At 44.3% G+C, this 18,068-nt stretch overlaps 1 protein-coding gene across 2 annotated transcripts in view; it reads left to right on the top strand.

Moving 5' to 3' along the window:
* Nucleotides 1-8,277, top strand: part of LOC111979706 (SPRY domain-containing SOCS box protein 4-like) — a 127,324-nt gene extending 119,047 nt beyond the window's left edge. For both annotated transcript variants that reach the window (XM_024010374.1, XM_024010375.2), the window contains one exon: nucleotides 6,937-8,277. In XM_024010374.1, coding sequence (XP_023866142.1) covers nucleotides 6,937-7,064 — 128 coding nt within the window. In that variant the 3' untranslated portion in view covers nucleotides 7,065-8,277. The remainder of the gene's footprint in view (nucleotides 1-6,936) is intronic.
* The last annotated feature ends 9,791 nt before the right edge of the window (nucleotides 8,278-18,068 follow it).

Below are 18,068 nucleotides of genomic sequence, written 5' to 3'. Positions count from 1 at the left end.
ATGGGCGCTCTGTGTGATGTTTGATGGCGCTCTGTGTGATGTTGTGATGGGCGCTCTGTGATGTTGTGATGGGCGCTCTGTGTGTGATGTTGTGATAGGAGCATTGTGGTTTGTTGTGATAGGAGCACTGTGGTTTGTAGTGATAGGAGCACTGTGTGTTGTCGTGATGGGCGCTCTGTGTATGTGCAGTCTCCTCCAATGACGCCATAGCTATCCAGGTCTAATGTTAGGAAAGGTTACGTCAATGTATAACTGACATTTCCCTTGACTTGAGTCAATTTGGGAATTAGTCATTTCGGCAAACTCTGAGACAGACATGAAATTTGTTGCATTTACCTAGTACAGGGGTAGGCAACTAGATTCAGTTGCGGGATGATTTTTGTTGGGGGGGCTGAACATAATTATAATAATTTGTACACTGCAAATTGACCACAACCAAACCCCAAAATAGATTATATTTGAAAATAGCTATTAAAAATATATATACAAATATTTGTGGGAATATTGTGAACAGATTTCCTAAATTAAAACTCGTTTTAGCTGTTACTGATGAATTTAGTCTGTTGCCACCCCTGACCCAGTAAGTATTATCAGTTATCTGTTATCCATCTGAATTGTACTCACTGTTTCCCTATTTGTTTCCCTATGTTTCCCTATAGTACAGTGGCCAACATATCAGTCTCTGGTTTCTTTGTCAAAGCTGTACTGTAGCACGACTCCTTCAAAGTGTAGCACGACTTATAATAAAGCGGCCGATGCGTCCTCAGGCAACAGTGGGATGTCATCTTACAGCGGGCATCACTGCAATAGACTCCTCATGAGCTCTCTCTCCTCTCCTCTCTCTCTCTCGCTCATGAGCTCTCTCTCTCTCTCTCTCTCGCTCATGAGCTCTCTCCTCTCTCTCTCTCTCTCTCATGAGCTCTCTCGCTCATGAGTCTCTCTCTCTCTCTCTCTCTCTCTCTCTCTCTCTCTCTCTCTCTCTCTCTCTCTCTCTCTCTCTCTCTCTCCTCTCTCTCTCTCTCTCTCTCTCTCGCTCATGAGCGTCTCTCTCTCTCTATATATACAGTGGGGAGAACAAGTTATTTGATACACTGCGATTTGCAAAGTTTTCCTTACTTTACAAAGCATGTAGAGGTCTGTAATTTTTATCATAGGTACACTTCAAACTGTGAGAGACGGAAATCTATAAACAAAATGTCCAGAAAATCACATTGTATGATTTTAGTTCAATAATTTGCATTTTATTGCATGACAATAAGTATTTGATACCATCAGAACAAAGCAGAACTTAATATTCCTACAGAAACCTTTGTGTGCAATTACAGAGATCATACGTTCTGTAGTTCTTTGACCAGGTTGCAACACTTGCAGCAGGGATTTTGGCCCACTCCTCCATTAACAGACCTTCTCAGATCCTTTCAGGTTTCGGGGGCTGCGCTGGGCAATACGGACTTTCGGCTCCCTTCCAGATTTTCTATTGGGTTTCAGGTCTGGAGACTGGCTAGGCCACTCCAGGACCTTTGAGATGCTTCTTTACGGAGGCACTTCCTTCAGTTGCCCTGGCTTGTGTTTCGGGTCCGTTGTGCATTGCTGGAAGAGAACCCAGCCGACCCATCTTCAATGCTCTTACTGAGGGAAGGAGGTTGTTGGCCAGATTCTCGCAGATACAATGGCCCCATCCATCCTCCCTCAATTCCGGTTGCGGTCGTCCTGTCCCCTTTTGCAGAAAAGATCCCCCAAAAGAATGATGTTTCCACTCCATGCTTCACGGTTGGGATGGTGTTCTTGGGTTGTAACTCATCCTTCTTTCCTCCAAACACGGCGAGTGGAGTTTAGAGCAAAAAGCTCTATTTTTGTCTCATGCAGACTCACATGACCTTCTCCATTCCTCCTCTGGATCATCCAGATGTTCCATTGGCAAACTTCAGACGTGGGCCTGACATGCCGCTGGCTTGAGCAAGGGGGACCTGCGTGCGCTGCAGGATTTTAATCCATGACGGCGTAGTGTGTTACTAATGGTTTTCTTTGAGACTGTGGTCCAGCGCTCTTCAGGTCATTTGGACCAGGGTCCTGCCGTGTAGTTCTGGCTGATCCCTCACCTGCTCTCATGATCATTGATGCCCCAAACGAGGTGACGATCTTGCATGGAGCCCCAGAACCGAGGCGTGTTGAACAGTCAATCTTGAGCCTTCTTCCATTTTCTAATAATTGTGCCAACAGTTGTTGCCTTCACCAAGCTGCTTTGGCTTTGTCCTGTAGCCCATCCCAGCCTAGTACAGTCTACATTTATCCCTGATGTCCTTACACAGCTCTCTGGTCTTGGCCATTTTGGAGAGGTTGGAGTCTGTTTGATTGGAGTGTGTGGACAGGTGTCTTTCATACAGGGTAATTGAGTTCAACAGGTGCAGTAATCAGGTAATGAGTGGAGCAACAGGAGGGGCTTCTTTAAAGAAAACTAACAGGTTGGTGAGAGGCCGAATTTCTTACTGGTTGGTAGGTTGATCAAATTTATGGTATGCAATAAAATGCAAATAATTACTTAAAAATCATACATGTGGATTTTCTCTCACAGTTGAAGTGGTACACTATGATAAAAATTACAGCCTCTACATGGCTTTGTAAGTATGGAAAACCCTGAAAAATCGGGCAGTGTATCAAATACTTGTTTCTCCCCACTGTATATGGATGAGTGCTCCTTGTCTTTGCGCCCCGGCCTGAGCATCCTTTATCCCTGGACGAACCTTCGCTGGCAGTGATGGCGAGGGTCACAGAGTTTTGCGGGCAGGGACATGCCCCCCCCTCCCATCCATCCACCCAGCCGTGTGATGCAATTAAGCCAATCAAAGGTTTTGAATATGAGCTAATGGGCCAATCAGAGAGCAGTATGAGCTAACAAGCTCATGGCAAGGGTGAAATAAAACATGTCATTTCTGTTAGTTAGATTACAAGGTTGCTGTCCCAATACAATACCCAGCAAAAGCAGTGTTGCCGTTACCAGCCGTTCTGGTTTGGCATAGAGTCCCGAATAATTTGCCTAAACTAGAGCAGGATGAGTACAAACTGTAAAGCTATTCTGGGATATTTTTCTAACGCATGACTAATATGAATACATGTAATGTGATCAATGTTAATCGACTCCCTCAATCTCCCTGATTTTGATTTCAGTCCAAGTTGGCAGCCCTATGTGAAAGGGTCTCATAATTCACTAGCAACACTACCTTTCAACAAGACCTGCAGGAGACGAGCCAAACAGAACTGCGAAAATTAACTCTGTCCTTTTTAGATTGGCATTTGCAATTAGTTTCTCCAAAGGTGGCTCCACTCTACTAATAAGATGTCAACAAATATACATTTTCATTAGGTAATAGCTACCTGCCCTTGTCTCCTCCTTCACCCTACCAGTATGATAACATCCATTATTTTCCCATACTAGTAGTCCAGACTCCAAAATGAAAGGAGACTGGTAAAGACATTGAAGAGTATTGTGATGCCACCCAACTTTTCTCCTATAATGATAGTCAAGAGTGAAAGGACACCAGTAAAGTTCTAAGATGGCGGATCAGGCGACGAGTGGCTAATCTGCCTTTGCCTTCCGTCTTGCTAGCTAACGTTCAATAGCTGGAAAATAAATGGGACAAACTGAAAGCATGTATATCCTACCAACAGGACATTAAAAACTGTAATATCTTATGTTTCACCGAGTCGTGGCTGAACGACGACATTAAGAATATACAGCTGGTGGTTTATACACTCTATCGGCAGGATAGAACGGCAACCTCTGGTAAGACACGGGGCGGGGGCCTATGCATATATGTAAACAACAGCTGTTGCTCGATATCTAAGGAAGTCTTGAGGTTTTGCTCTCCTGATGTAGAGTATCTCATGATAAGCTGTAGACCACACTATCTACCTAGAGAGTTTTCATGTGTATTTTTTGTAGCTGTCTACATACCACCACACACCGATGCTGGCACTAAGACCGCACTCAATGAGCTGTATACCGTCATAAGCAAACAGGAAACCACTCACCCAGAGGCGGCGCTCCTAGTGACCGGGGACTTTAATGCAGGGAAACTTAAATCAGTTTTACCTAATTTCGATCAGCATGTTAAATGTGCAACCAGAGGGGAAACAATTCTAGACCACCTTTACTCCATACACAGAGACGCGTACAAAGCTCTCCCTCGCCCTCCATTTGGCAGATCTGACCATAATTCTATCCTCCTGATTCCKGCTTACAAGCAAAAATGTAAGCAAGAAGCACCAGTGACTCGGTCTATAAAAGTGGTCAAAGGAAGCAGATGCTAAACTACAGGACTGTTTTGCTAGCACAGACTGGAATATGTTCCCGGGATTCTTCATATGGCATTGAAGAGTACACCACATCAGTCACTGGCTTTATCAATAAGTGCATCGAGGACGTCGTCCCCACAGTGACTATACGTACATACCCCAACCAGATGCCATGGATTACAGGCAACATCCGCACTGAGCTAAAGGGTAGAGCTGCCGCTTTCAAGGAGCGGGACTCTAACCCAGAAGCTTATAAGAAATCCCTCTATGCCCTCAGACGAACCATCAAACAGGTAAAGTGTCAATACAGGACCAAGATCGAATTGTACTACACCGGCTCTGAAGCTCGTCGGATGTAGCAGGGCTTGCAAACTATTACAGACTACAAAGGGAAACACAGCCGAGAGCTGCCCAGTGACATGAGCCTACGAGACGAGCTAAATAACTAAATTCTTCATATGCTCGCTTCGAGGCAAGTAACACCTGAAACATGCATGAGAGCATCAGCTGTTCCGGACGACTGTGTGACACTCTACGTAACCGATGTGAGTAAGACCTTTAAACAGGTCAACATTCACAAGGCCGCAGGGCCAGACTGATTACCAGGATGTGTACTCCGAGCATGCGCTGACCAACTAGCAAGTGTCTTCACTGACATTTTCTGTGATACCAACATGTTTCAAGCAGACCACCATAGTCCCTGTGCCCAACAACACTAAGGTAACCTCCCTAAATGACTACCGACCCATAGCACTCACGTCTGTAGCCATGAAATGCTTTGATAGGCTGGTCATGACTCACATCAACACCATTATCCCAGAAACCATTAACCCACTCCAATTTGCATACCGCATCAACAGATCCACAGATGATGCAATCTATATTGCAGACCACACTGCCCTCTCCCACCTGAACAAAAGGAACACATGTGAGAATGCTGTTCATTGACTACAGCTCAGTGTTCAACACAGCAGTGCCCTCAAAGCTCATCACTAAGCTAAGGACCCTGGGACTAAACACCTCCCTCTGCAACTGGATCCTGGACTTCCTGATGGGCCGCCCCCAGGTGGTAAGGGTAGGTAACAACACATCCTCCATGCTAATCTTCAACACGGGGGCCCCTCAGGGGTGTGTGCTCAGTCCCCTCCTGTACTCCCTGTTCACTCATGACTGCATTGCCAGGCACGACTCCAACACCATCATTAAGTTTGCTGATGACACAACAGTGGTAGGCCTGATCACCGACAACGATGAGACAGCCTATAGGGAGGAGGTCAGAGACCTGACTGTGTGGTATAAGGACAACAATCTCTCCCTGAACGTGATCAAGACAAAGGAGATGATTGTGGACTACAGGAAAAGGAGTACTGAGTACATGCTCCCATTCTCATCGACGGGGCTGTAGGGGAGCAGGTTGAGAGCATCAAGTTCCTTGGCGTCTACATCACCAACAAACKACCATGGTCCAAGCAGTCGTGAAGAGGGCACAACAACAGAACCTATTCCCCCTCGGGAGACTGAAAAGTTTTGGCATGGGTCCTCAGATCCTCAAAAGGTTTTACAGCTGCACCATCGAGGGTATCCTGACGGGTTGCATCACTGCCTGGTATGGCAACTGCTCGGCCTCTGAGCGCAAGGCACTACAGAGGGTAGTGCCAGTACGTCACTGGGGCCAAGCTTCCTGCCATCCAGAACCTCTATACCAGGCGGTGTCAGAGGAAGGTCCTAAAAATGGTTAAAGACTCCAGCCACCCTAGTCATAGACTGTTCTCTCTGCTACCGCACGGCAAGCGGTAACAGAGCGCCAAGTCTRGGTCCAAGAGGCTTCTAAACAGCTTCTACCTCCAAGCCATAAGACTCCTGAACAGCTAATCAAATGCCTACCCAGACTATTGCACCCCTCCCCCTCTCACGCTGCTGCTACTCTCTGTTATTATCTATGCATAGTCACTTTAATAACTCTACCTACATGTACATTTTTATCTCAGTTACTTCGACTAACCGGTGCCCCCTAACATTGACTCTGTACCGGTACCCCCTGTATATAGCCCCGCTATTGTTATTTACTGCTGCTCTTTAATTATTTGTTATTAATGTCTTTTTTGTGGTATTTAAAAAAAAACTGCATTGTTGGTTAAGGGCTTGTAAGTAAGCATTTCACTGTAAGGTCTACACCTGTTGTATTCGACGCATGTGACAAATACAATTTGATTTGATTTGAGCGTGGTCGGAGAGACTTGTTTCTACTGTAGATGTTGGTCATGTCTTTATGGGAAACGGGTATAGGCAGATGGGAGACGATAGTGTCACTCTACCAGGCTGTGAAACGGAGCAGGCACTAAAGGTGATATGAAATATTTAGAGGGGAGCATCAGCTGGGGAGTGGGTGGGAGAGGAGGGGAGTTACAACAACGCTAGCACACTCTCTTTTGTGCATATTCAAACACGTACACATTAACACAGATGCATTCGCATGCACTGTTCTGATCCACATGTGCAAGGGAACACATAACCAACCACACACTCACTGTCAGAGATCCTCTTCCCTTGTCAAACACATTGAAAAGTTCATTCTGTATTTTGCTAACTTTTTACCTTGTAAAAACCACCAAGTAACCTTTCCTCTTCTCTTCCTGGTTACAGCGGAGCCCCTCCCCCTGGTGGACCTGTGTCGTCGGGCCGCCCGGGTCGCGTTGGGCCGAGAGCGCCTCCAGGAGATAGAGACCCTGCCCTTACCACAGTCTCTCAAAAATTACCTCCAGTACCAATGACCAGACCCGTACCGCCTGACCAGACCCGTACCAATGACCAGACCAGTACCGCACACCACCAACTGGGACCATCCGGACAGAAACCATGATGAACTAAGTGTAATGGAAGATGGAGAGAACGAGAGGGGGGTTGAATGAACGCCGGCGGACAACGGAAGCGGAATGTTTACACTGTGGGCTGTAGCTCTGCGATTAATGGATGGAAACTTGAGTTCAGATTTTTGACCGGAGGATGATGGATACTCGAGTATCCGGGTTTTGACCCATTTTGGACTTTTTTAATGATTGATGGCTGTAGCTCTCTTCCAATGAAGACCCTATTTGACAGAATGGTATGGTCCACAGTCACTTTTAAGTATGGCAATAAGTGGTGGTTTTAGGAGGCTACCTGCTGGTTGGAGTGAGAACTGCGCCTAGAAAGCACACAAACTATCCCGGGAGTCTTTTGAACTCAGATCACTGCTACTGGATACACTATACTCAAGGTCTCCTACCATGTCAGTCCAATCAGCAGACAGACACAGGACATTTCTACAGGGCTCAAATGTGTTTGAGTCCATTTTGAGTTCAACGGGCCTGGAGCCCACTGGTACCATACAATATCTTCCCCGCTGTATTAAAGGACCCATTAAAGGACTATGCCAGTTCTAGTCTTACTAGATCTAGGAAAACCTAGTTTTTCTGGATCTACATCAAGTAATGCAAGGGGAAACTGTAGTACACTACTACATGAACAATGGCACAGCAGCCATTTGGGGAGGGGGGTGGGTTCAAGGATGGTTATGGATGACCACACACACACCTAGCAATCATTTTTTTTCTCAAATGCTTGAGTCACTTTTGTTATTTCTAAGTTTGTACCCTATATTTTATAGTGAGTGTGGATTATAATTTTGATGACGATGATGATAGGATGATGATGATGTTATTTATTTATCATGAGGTAGTTCCTTTTTTAAATTGATCATGATGATTACGTTCAGGTAAATATACTACACCAATATGGGAGATGATGATCAGCTCTGTCTCCCTAAGGCTTTTCTTAACAGGATGCTGCTTTTGTTATTATGATATGATCGCTGATGGTTTTAATCTATATCTGCCTGCTGGGATGAGACACCAGGGTCATACTGGGGCACACAGTGGAATGTATGGACAGTGATGTCATTAGCAGATCTGAAATGTGAATAAAAGCAAAGTGAATGAAAAACGTTTTCTGGGACGGTGATCTCTGTGGCACAAGGTTGTGCTGCCAGCTGTGTGTTTGTTTAGGGAGGCTGGGGAAGGTGTGTGTGCGTGCGTGCTTGCCTTTCCAGGGAGGCAGATTTTTTGCTGTGTTTTTTTCTCTGTATGTTTACACTGTCAGTCACGCTCAGAGGAACCAGGGCATCCTCAAATCCAGCTGTGACAGTTTGTGTAACCTCATCGACCCTCGACCTCAGCTGACTTAACTCCTTACCCCTGTTTATATCTGCACCCAGATCTCTCTTTCTCTACCTACCTTTCTCTTTATCTACCTACAGTTGAAGTCAGAAGTTTGCATACACCTTAGCCAAATACATTTAAACTCAGTTTTTCACAATTCCTGACATTTAATCCTAGTAACAATTCCCTGTCTTAGGTCAGTTAGGATCACCACTTTATTTTAATAATGTGAAATGTCAGAATAATTGTAGAGTGATTTATTTCAGCTTTTATTTCTTTCATCACATTCCCAGTGGGTCAGAAGTTTACATGCACTCAATTAGTATTTGGTAGCATTGCCTTTAAATTGTTTAACTTGGGTGAAACGTTTCGGGTAGCCTTCCACAAGCTTCCCACAATAAGTTGGGTGAATTTTGGCCCATTCCTCYTYACAGAGCTGGTGTAACTGAGTCAGGTTTGTAGGCCTCCTTGCTCACGCACACTTTTTCAGTTCTGCTCACAGATTTTCTATRGGATTGAGGTCAGGGCTTTGTGATGGCCACTCCAATACCTTGACTTTGTTGTCCTTAAGCCATTTTCCACATCTTTGGAAGTATGCTTGGGGTCATTGTCCATTTGGAAGACCCATTTGCGACCAAGCTTTAACTTCCTGACTGATGTCTTGAGATGTTGCTTCAATATATCCTGGTGCACTTATCAATATAAGTGCACCAGTCTCTCCTACAGCAAAGCACCCCCACAACATGATGCTGCCACCCCCATGCTTCATGGATGGGATGGTGTTCTTCGGCTTGCAAGCCTCCCCCTTTTTCCTCCAAACATAACGATGGCCATTATGGCCAAACAGTTCTATTTTTGTTTCATCAGACCAGAGGACATTTCTCCATTTCTCTAAGATCCCTCGAAATTATTAGAGATATTAAGTGGATGATCATGTGTTGAATTTAAGTGGACACTTCCTTGGAACATCTTAAATAAGTTTGAAGAGGATTTACCCTCTTGAGAATGGCCGAGGCCAGCAAATTGGCTTCCACTCCACTAAGCTCAGCCATTGAATCTCAAAGCCTGCAGTTTTATTTTACATTTGAACAAAAGTGAATTTTTATGCGTTGATCAGACAGCTAGCTATAAATATAGCCGGTTCAGCCTTTTGCTTAGCATGGATACATGGACCCGTGCTAAGCTGATACATGGACTTGCGTAAGTGAAAATGATAGATCTTCAAAGGGAGCACTAAGTGCACATCCCAAATGTGGCAGTCGGGATAATGGAGCAGACATCTGCCAGACTGGGGCTTACATCTCTGTTGTACAATGTGATATCAGCGTTTCACATCCGCCCAAGTCTCCAGTCTCCCTATCTCGGTATGTAAGGGATTGCTGTATTGGAAATCAATGCCAGACAGCGTGATACTACTCTTCCGTGCCGGCCTTGAAATGGGCTCGGGTTTTTTTTCTCTCCCCAACTCGTGTTTTGGAAGCAGCTCAAATGTAATTGTAAAACAAGACTACATGGGGTTTGATCAAAGGTCTGTTGGCATCATTCTGTTTGAGTGCAAGGACACGTGGAGGATATATATATATATATATATATAGATCACTCTCCAAACTCTCATTTACTCTTCTCTTTAAAACAGTGTTCTTTAATCCTGGTCCTGTGGATCCACAGAATTCACAAGTGGGTATAGGAACTTACAGGAACTTATAGGAACTTCTTGTTAAACATCCTGAACATCAATTTGGATGAAACCAGTTCAAAGTAGGTTGATCCAAGTATGAAAAATCACGGTAGTTGGTACATTGACAAAGTTGATCACAATGTTACTGGTCCCCTCCCCCCATGTCAAATACTTGGATTTAGGAGGCAGGCCTTACTTCCTGCATTAAGAAACGTCACGTATTTTGTGACATTTTATACACCAATGGTACAACGCCTTAAAAACCATCATCRCGTGCGCATCATACGGCTTTGTTTAAAAAACGTAAGATAGCTCAAGCAGAACGATACTGGTAACTAACCCCTTTTCATCTGTTGTGATTTCAGAAAGTATTCAGACCCCGTTACATTCTTATTCTAAAATGAATTGAATAGTTTTTTCCCCTCATCAATCTACACACCCCATCATTTTTTTGCAAATAAATAAAATAAATGATATCACATTTATATAAGTATTCAGACCCTTTACTCAGTACTTTGAAGCACCTTTTGCAGCCTTAAGTCTTCTTGGGTATGACACTACAAGCTTGGCACATCTGTATTTGGGGAGTTTCTCCCATCCTTCTCTGCAAATCCTCTCAAGCTCTGTCAGGTTGGATGGGGAGCGTTGCTGCACAGCTATTTTCAGGTCTCTCCAGAGATGTTTCGATCGGGTTCAAGTCCGGACTCTGGCTGGGTCACTCAAGGACATAAAGAGACTTGTCCTGACATAAAGAGACTTGTCCTCCCACTCCTACGTGGTCTTGGCTGTGTGCTTTGGGTCGTTGTTCTGTTGAGAGGGGAACCTTCGCCCCAGTCTGAGGTCCATGCTTCACCGTAGGGATGGTGTCAGGTTTCCTCCAGATGTGACGCTTGGCATTCAGGCCAAAGAGTTCCGTGTTGGTTTCATCTGATCCGAGAATCTTGTTTCATGGTCTGAGAGTCCTTTAGGTGCCTATTGGCAAACTCCAAGCGGGCTGTTATGTGACTTTTTACGTGAGGAGTGGCTTACGTCTGGCCACTCTACCATAAAGGCCTGATTGGTGGAGTGCTGCAGAGATGGTTCAGCTTGTGGAATGTTCTCCCATCTCCACAGAGGTACTCTGGAGCCCTGTCAGAGTGACCATTGGGTTCTTGGTCACCTCCCTGACCAAGGCCCTGCTCCTCTGATTGCTCAGTTTGGCCGGGTGGCTAGCTCTAGGAAGAGTCTTGGTAGTTCCAAACTGCTTCCATGGAGGCCACTGTGTTCTTGGAGACCTTCAATGCTGCAGACATTTTTTGGTACCCTTCCCCAGATCTGTGCTTCGACAAAATACTGTCTTGGCGCTCTATGGACAATTCCTTAGACCTCATGGCTTGGTTTTTGCTCTGACATGCACTGTCAACTGTGGGACCTTAAATAGACAAGTGGGTGTCTCTTCAAATCATGTCCAATCAATTGAATTTGCCACAGGTGGACTCCAATCAAGTTGTAGAAACATCCCAAGGATGATCAATGGAAAAAGGATGCACCTGAGCTCAATTTCGAGTCTCATAGCAAAGGGTCTGAATACTTATATAAATAAGGTGTTCCTGTTTTACATTTTTTATAAATGTGCTCAAATTTCTAAAATCCAGTTTTTGCTTTGTTGTTATAGAGATTTTGAAGAGGAAAATGTTTTATTTAATCAATTTTAGAATAAGACTGTAACGTAACAAAATGTGGAAGTCGTCAAGGGGTCTGAATACTTTCCGAATGCACTGTAGCTTGTGTCATTGGGGCTAATCATGATGATTGGAGAGCGGGGTATTATTATCACACTTTCCATCTCCTTGTGTCTTTCCACTATCATCAAGCTGTAATGATAGACATTTTAGGAAATTCAACATCGACTCTGTCTGAACAGCTTCCCAGGCAAACACACCAGCAGGAATGCTGTGATACAAAATMATTTTTCCCAAGGCAAAGAAGACGGGATATGCTGAGAAGACAGACCCAGCATACTGTAAGTCATATTAGTGTACCTGTCAGATTCCCAGGCAACCACGCCACTGTCATGATATATTGCTTGTTTGTTTTTTGCTCTTGAAGAGCTTTGAGATTCTATGAAAAGAAGTATAGAAATGTAATTTAGTATTATTGTTATTCATTTCAAATCAATTCAGCATTTCAGGCACACATATTCTAAATACAAACATTGAAAAGTTTAACCAAAATGTGCACAACCAAATATTGCATATTTGAAATTGAGTACTTCAAAAATACCAGAAAACACATTGTAGAATGAGTAGATCACTATATCAATAAATTGATAGCATCATAACTCAGTAAATAAAATAAAATAAAATTCACTCCACATTTAACAAACATTTCCCTTTTCAAAAACATTACAGGCTACGTAGAAAGGCTCCYGGATCTCCTCCCCAGCGAGGTCACCCTTGATCCAGCACCGTATGTGGGGAAGCTGTGCGTGCTGTCCATCACAGGACCCCTGTCTGCCCAATGTGAGAGGCCTGACAAGGAGGAGGCCACAGCTGGATTTGTCTCCCGCTTTAATCTTGGGGAAGACTGAAGTCAAGTGAGTGACTGAAGCCAAGTGAGTGGGTGACTGAAGCCTGCTTGATTGATGCGGGGTACCTGGGTCTCCCTCCTCTCCTGCTCCCCTCCCCATCAATCTCTGTAGTTGGCTGCTTTACCTAATTCACTCTTACGTGATATGACATTATACTTTGTTACTTTGATTATTWTTWTTTTTTTAAGACTTCGGACGGGAGATGGGTGTTACAAATTGTACGAATCAATGGGGTCCTGTACACTGTAGGGTGGCCAGGTGCCTATATTTGGTTTTTGGCTCCAATCCAAAAAAATCCTGTCAATTTTTTTCCCACCTTTATTTCTCATGAGTGTTCATGTTGATCATTATTTGTTTATGCTGGCCTCATGTAAATGGTCAAATGCATGTCTGATCAATACAATGCTGAACATATTGTCATTGGTGATGCTCGTGCAGAGGCACCAATAAAGTGTCTAGTATGCTTATTGTATGCTGTTTTCATGTATATTCCCTTATGTCAAAAAAAAAAGTAAGGGTCGGGATCAGAAAACCAGTCAGTGTCTGGTGTGACAACCATTTGCCTTATGCAACACGACACATCTCCTTCGCATAGAGTTGATCAGGCTGTATCGGCTTCCAGGAATTGTGTACAGATCCTTGCGACATGGGGCCGTGCATTATTATCATGCTGAAACATGAGGTGATGGCGGCAGATGAATGGCACGACAATGGGCCCCAGGATCTCRTCAAGGTATCTCTGTGCATTCAAATTGCCATCAATAAAATCCAATTGTGTTCATTGTCCGTAGCTTATGCCAGCCCATACCATAACCCCACCACCACCACCACCACGGGGCACTTTGTTCACAACGTTGACATCAGCAAACCACTCACCCACACAACGCCATCTGCCCGGTACAGTTGAAACCGGGATTCATCCGTGAAGAGAGAACTTCTCCAGCTTGTTACGACGCGGAACTACAGTCAGGTCAAGACCCTGGTGAGGACAACGAGCATGCAGATGAGCTTCCCTGAGACAGTTTCTGACAGTTTGTGCAGAAATTCTTTGGTTATGCAAACCCAAAGTTTAATCAGCTGTCYGCAGGTGAAAAGACCTGATGTGGAGGTCCTGGGCTGGCGTGGTTACACGTGATCTGCAGTTGTGAGGCCGATTGGATGTACTGCCAAATTCTGTAAAACGTCATTGGTAGAGAAATGAACGTGAAATTCTATGGCAACAGCTCTGCTGGACATTCCTGCAGTCAGCATGCCAATTGCACAYTCCCTCAAAACTTGAGACATCTGTGGCATTGTGTTGAGTGACAAAACTGCACATTTTAGAGTGGCTTTTTATTGTCCCGACACAAGGTGCACCTGTRTAATGATCCTGCTGAATCAGCTTCTTGATATGACACACCGTCAGGTGGAGGGATTATCTTGGCAAAGGAGAAATGCTCACTAACAGGGATGTAAACAAATTTGTGCACAAAATATGAGAGAAATAAGCCTTTTGTGCGTAAGGAACATTTCTGGGATCTTTTTATTTCAGTGCATTTAACATGGAACCAACATTTTACATGTTGTGTTTATATTTTTGTTCGGTATATTTAGGCTTGGAATGACGTGGCCAATTGTTAAGAATAAAAAATAAAAGCAACAAGTAATTAAAGAGCAGCAGTAAAATAAGAATAGCGAGACTATATACGGGGGTGTACCGGTACAGAGTCAATGTGCGGGGGCACCGGTTAGTTGAGGTAATATGTACATGTAGGTAGAGTTATTAAAGTGACTATGCATAGATGATAACAACAGAGAGTAGCAGTGGTGTAAAAGGGGGGGGGGRAATGCAAATAGTCTGGGTAGCCATTTGATTAGGTGTTCAGGAGTCTTATGGCTTGGGGGGAGAAGCTGTTTTGAAGCCTCTTGGACCTYGACTTTGCGCTCCGGTACCGCTTGCCGTGCAGTAGCAGAGAGAACAGTCTATGACTAGGGTGGCTGGAGTCTTTGACAATTTTTAGGGCCTTCCTCTGACACCAACTGGTATAGAGGTCCTGGATGGCAGGAAGCTTGGCTCCAGTGATGTACTGGGCCGTTCGCACTACCCTCTGTTGTGCCTTGCGGTCAGAGGCCGAGTAGTTGCCATACCAGGCAGTGATGCAACCAGTAAGGATGCTTTCGATGGTGCAGCTGKWGAACCTTTTGAGGATCTGAGGACCCATGCCAAATCTTTTCAGTCTCCTGAGGGGGAATAGGTTTTGTCGTTCCCACTTCACGACTGTCATGTTGTGCTTGGACCATGTTAGTTTGTTGGTGATGTGGACACCAAGGAACTTAAAGCTCTCAACCTGCTTCACTGCAGCCACGTCGATGATAATGGGGGCGTGCTCGGTCCTCTTTTACCTGTAGTGTGTCACATTGTTTACCTTGTTATCTGGCAATGATCACAAGGGTTTTTTAAGAGCTGTCAGTCAAGGGGAGCTCATGAATATAGGCTCCCCGCCCACTCAGCCTGTTCTTTCAGACTTCCTAATAGTTAGAGATGAGGAAAAKGTATAATTTCTTAAATTCTGAGCATTTTTATAGTGTACAAATATTATGGGTGATGTTTTGGCCATCGAAAGCTATTTTTACTTGGGAAATAGGATGATTGTGCGGGACCTTTAATAGGAAGGATCGAAATAGGGCTATTCACAATTATGTTTATGGACTATTGCTTTAACTCTCATAGATATGAATAAACACTGGTAGTCGGCYTAGAACTAATTCAATGGTTGCTCGCAATTCTGCAAGGCTCTCGGGTACGTACATTGCTAGTGGATGCTTTTAACTGTAAMGCCTATAAAGCCAAATTGTTACCAACAGAATAAAACGGGAGAATAACCTTGGAAACAAACTTCATCTCTCCTCCCATATGCTTTGTGGACATCATTCAGCATCCATTTTCTCTTAAGTGGTAAAATGGTGATAAAGCAGCATTTMGCTGCTGTTGAGGGACCTTGGCAGACGAGGTGTGAAAAGGGTCAAGATGTGTATCTCTTCTGGAGATTGTGACTTTCCTTGGGGATGATGGGAATTGCAGGGGTGCAACTTTCACTGGGACAGGGGGACTTGACCCCCCCCTCCCCCAGTTTTATAACTGCAGTGTGATACAAAACGTGGCTCCGGKKTGCTTTAGGACCATGCKKACGCCACAGAGAGGTTGGGGTGACCCTGCTATATTGTGTGCAAGTAAAAAGAGCTCTACAGTACTATTTGAACTATGATATTAATTATTTATTTCATATTTCACCTTTATTTAACCAGACAGGCCAGTTGAGAACAAGTTCTCACTTATAACTGCAACCTGGCCAAGATAGAGCAAAGCAGTGCGACACAAACAACAACACAGAGTTACACATGGGATAAACAAACGTAGAGTCAATAACACAATAGAAAAATCTATATACAGTGTGTGCAAATGTAGTAAGATTAGCGAGGTAAGGCAATAAATAGACCATAGTGGCAACATATTTACAATTTAGCAATTAAACACTGGAGTGATAGATGTGCAGAAGATGAATGTGCAAGTAGAGATACTGGGGTGCAAAGGAGCAAAAGAGGAGTTGGCTTTKGGGGTGACCAGTGAAATATACCTGCTGGAGCGCATGCTACGGGTGAGTGCTGGTGACCAGTGAGCTGAGATAAGGCGGAGCTTTACCTAGCAAAGACTTATAGATGACCTGGAGCCAGTGGGTTTGGCGACGAATATGAAGCGAGGGCCAGCCAACGAGAGCATACAGGTCACAGTGGTGGGTAGTATATGGGGCTTTGGTGACAAAACGGATGGCTCTGTGATAGACTACATCCAATTTGCTGAGTAGAGTGTTGGAGACTATTTTGTAAATTACATCACCGAAGTCGTAGGATAGTCAGTTTTACGACGGTATGTTTGGCAGCATGAGTGAAGGATGCTTTGTTGCCAAATAGAAAGCCGATTCTAGATTTCATCTTGGATTGGAGATGCTTAATGTGAGTCTGGAAGGAGAGTTTACAGTCTAACCAGACACCTAAGTATTTGTAGTTGTCCACATAGTCCCGTGTGGCTCAGTTGGTAGAGCATGGCGCTTGCAACGCCAGGGTTGTGGGTTCAATTCCCACGGGGGGACCAGGATGAATATGTATGAACTTTYCAATTTGTAAGTCGCTCTGGATAAGAGCGTCTGCTAAATGACTTAAATGTAAAATGTAAATGTATATTGTAAGTCAGAACCGTCATGAGTAGTAATGTCATTTGAGAAACCAAGGCTGTTGAGTCTGCCGATAAGAATGTGGTGATTGACAGAGTCGAAAGCCTTGGCCAGGTCGATGAATACAGCTGCACAGTAATGTCTTTTATCGATGGTGGTTATGATATCGTTTGGGACCTTGAGCGTGGCTGAGGTGCACCCATGACCAGCTCGGAAACAAGATTGCATAGCGGAGAAGGTACGGTGGGATTCAAAATGGTCGGTGATCTGTTTATTAACTTGGCTTTCGAAGACTTTAGAAAGGCAGGGTAGGATAGTTATAGGCCTGTAACAGTTTGGGTCTAGAGTGTCACCCAATTGGAAGAGGGGGATGACCGCGGCAGCGGTCCAATCTTTAGGGATCTCAGACGATACGAAAGAGAGGTTGAACAGGTTAGTAATAGGGGTTGCAAGAATTGCAGCGGGTAATTTTAGAACGAGAGGGTCCAGATTGTCTAGCCCAGCTGATTTGTAGGGGTCCAGATTTTGCAGCTCTTTCAGAACATCAGCTATCTGGATTTGGKTGAAGGAGAAATGGGGGAGGCTTGGGAAAGTTGCTGTTGGGGATGCAGAGCTGTTGACCAGGGTAGGGGTAGCCAGGTGGAAAGCATGGCCAGTCGTAGWAAAATGCTTATTGAAATTCTCGATTATCGTAGATTTATCGGTGGTGACAGTGTTTCCTAGCCTCAGTGCAGTGGGCAGCTGGGAGGAGGTGATCTTATTCTCCATAGATATGAATTATATTGAGGGTGTACTGTTTCTGTGTTAATGTGTTAGTGTGTTTTATAAAACTTTTGTTTTCCAAATCTTTCCTTGAGACATAAAGAGAGATGGGAAAGAAGTTGTGTTGGGGAGAGAGTTGAGTTATTGACTAGACTTGTTGGGGTTGGGCGTGCAGGCGGCTCGGGCTGTCTGGGCAGTCTGGCTGAAATTTGATAAAGAGGATCTTAATAAAGACAATCAAAGGTCTTTGTACTTTCTTTGTAAGAGTTGTTAATTTGTTAGGCTATTGGTTAAAGGTGCAACACTATTGATTATTGAATTATCATTGATCTAGTTCAGCCTTATCAATCACTTAAACATAT

This window comes from Salvelinus sp. IW2-2015, linkage group LG19, assembly GCF_002910315.2.
Source record: "Salvelinus sp. IW2-2015 linkage group LG19, ASM291031v2, whole genome shotgun sequence".
Taxonomy (NCBI): Eukaryota; Metazoa; Chordata; class Actinopteri; order Salmoniformes; family Salmonidae; genus Salvelinus; species Salvelinus sp. IW2-2015.
Note: the sequence above shows the minus strand (reverse complement) of the source record. Positions and strands in the feature narration are given on the sequence as shown.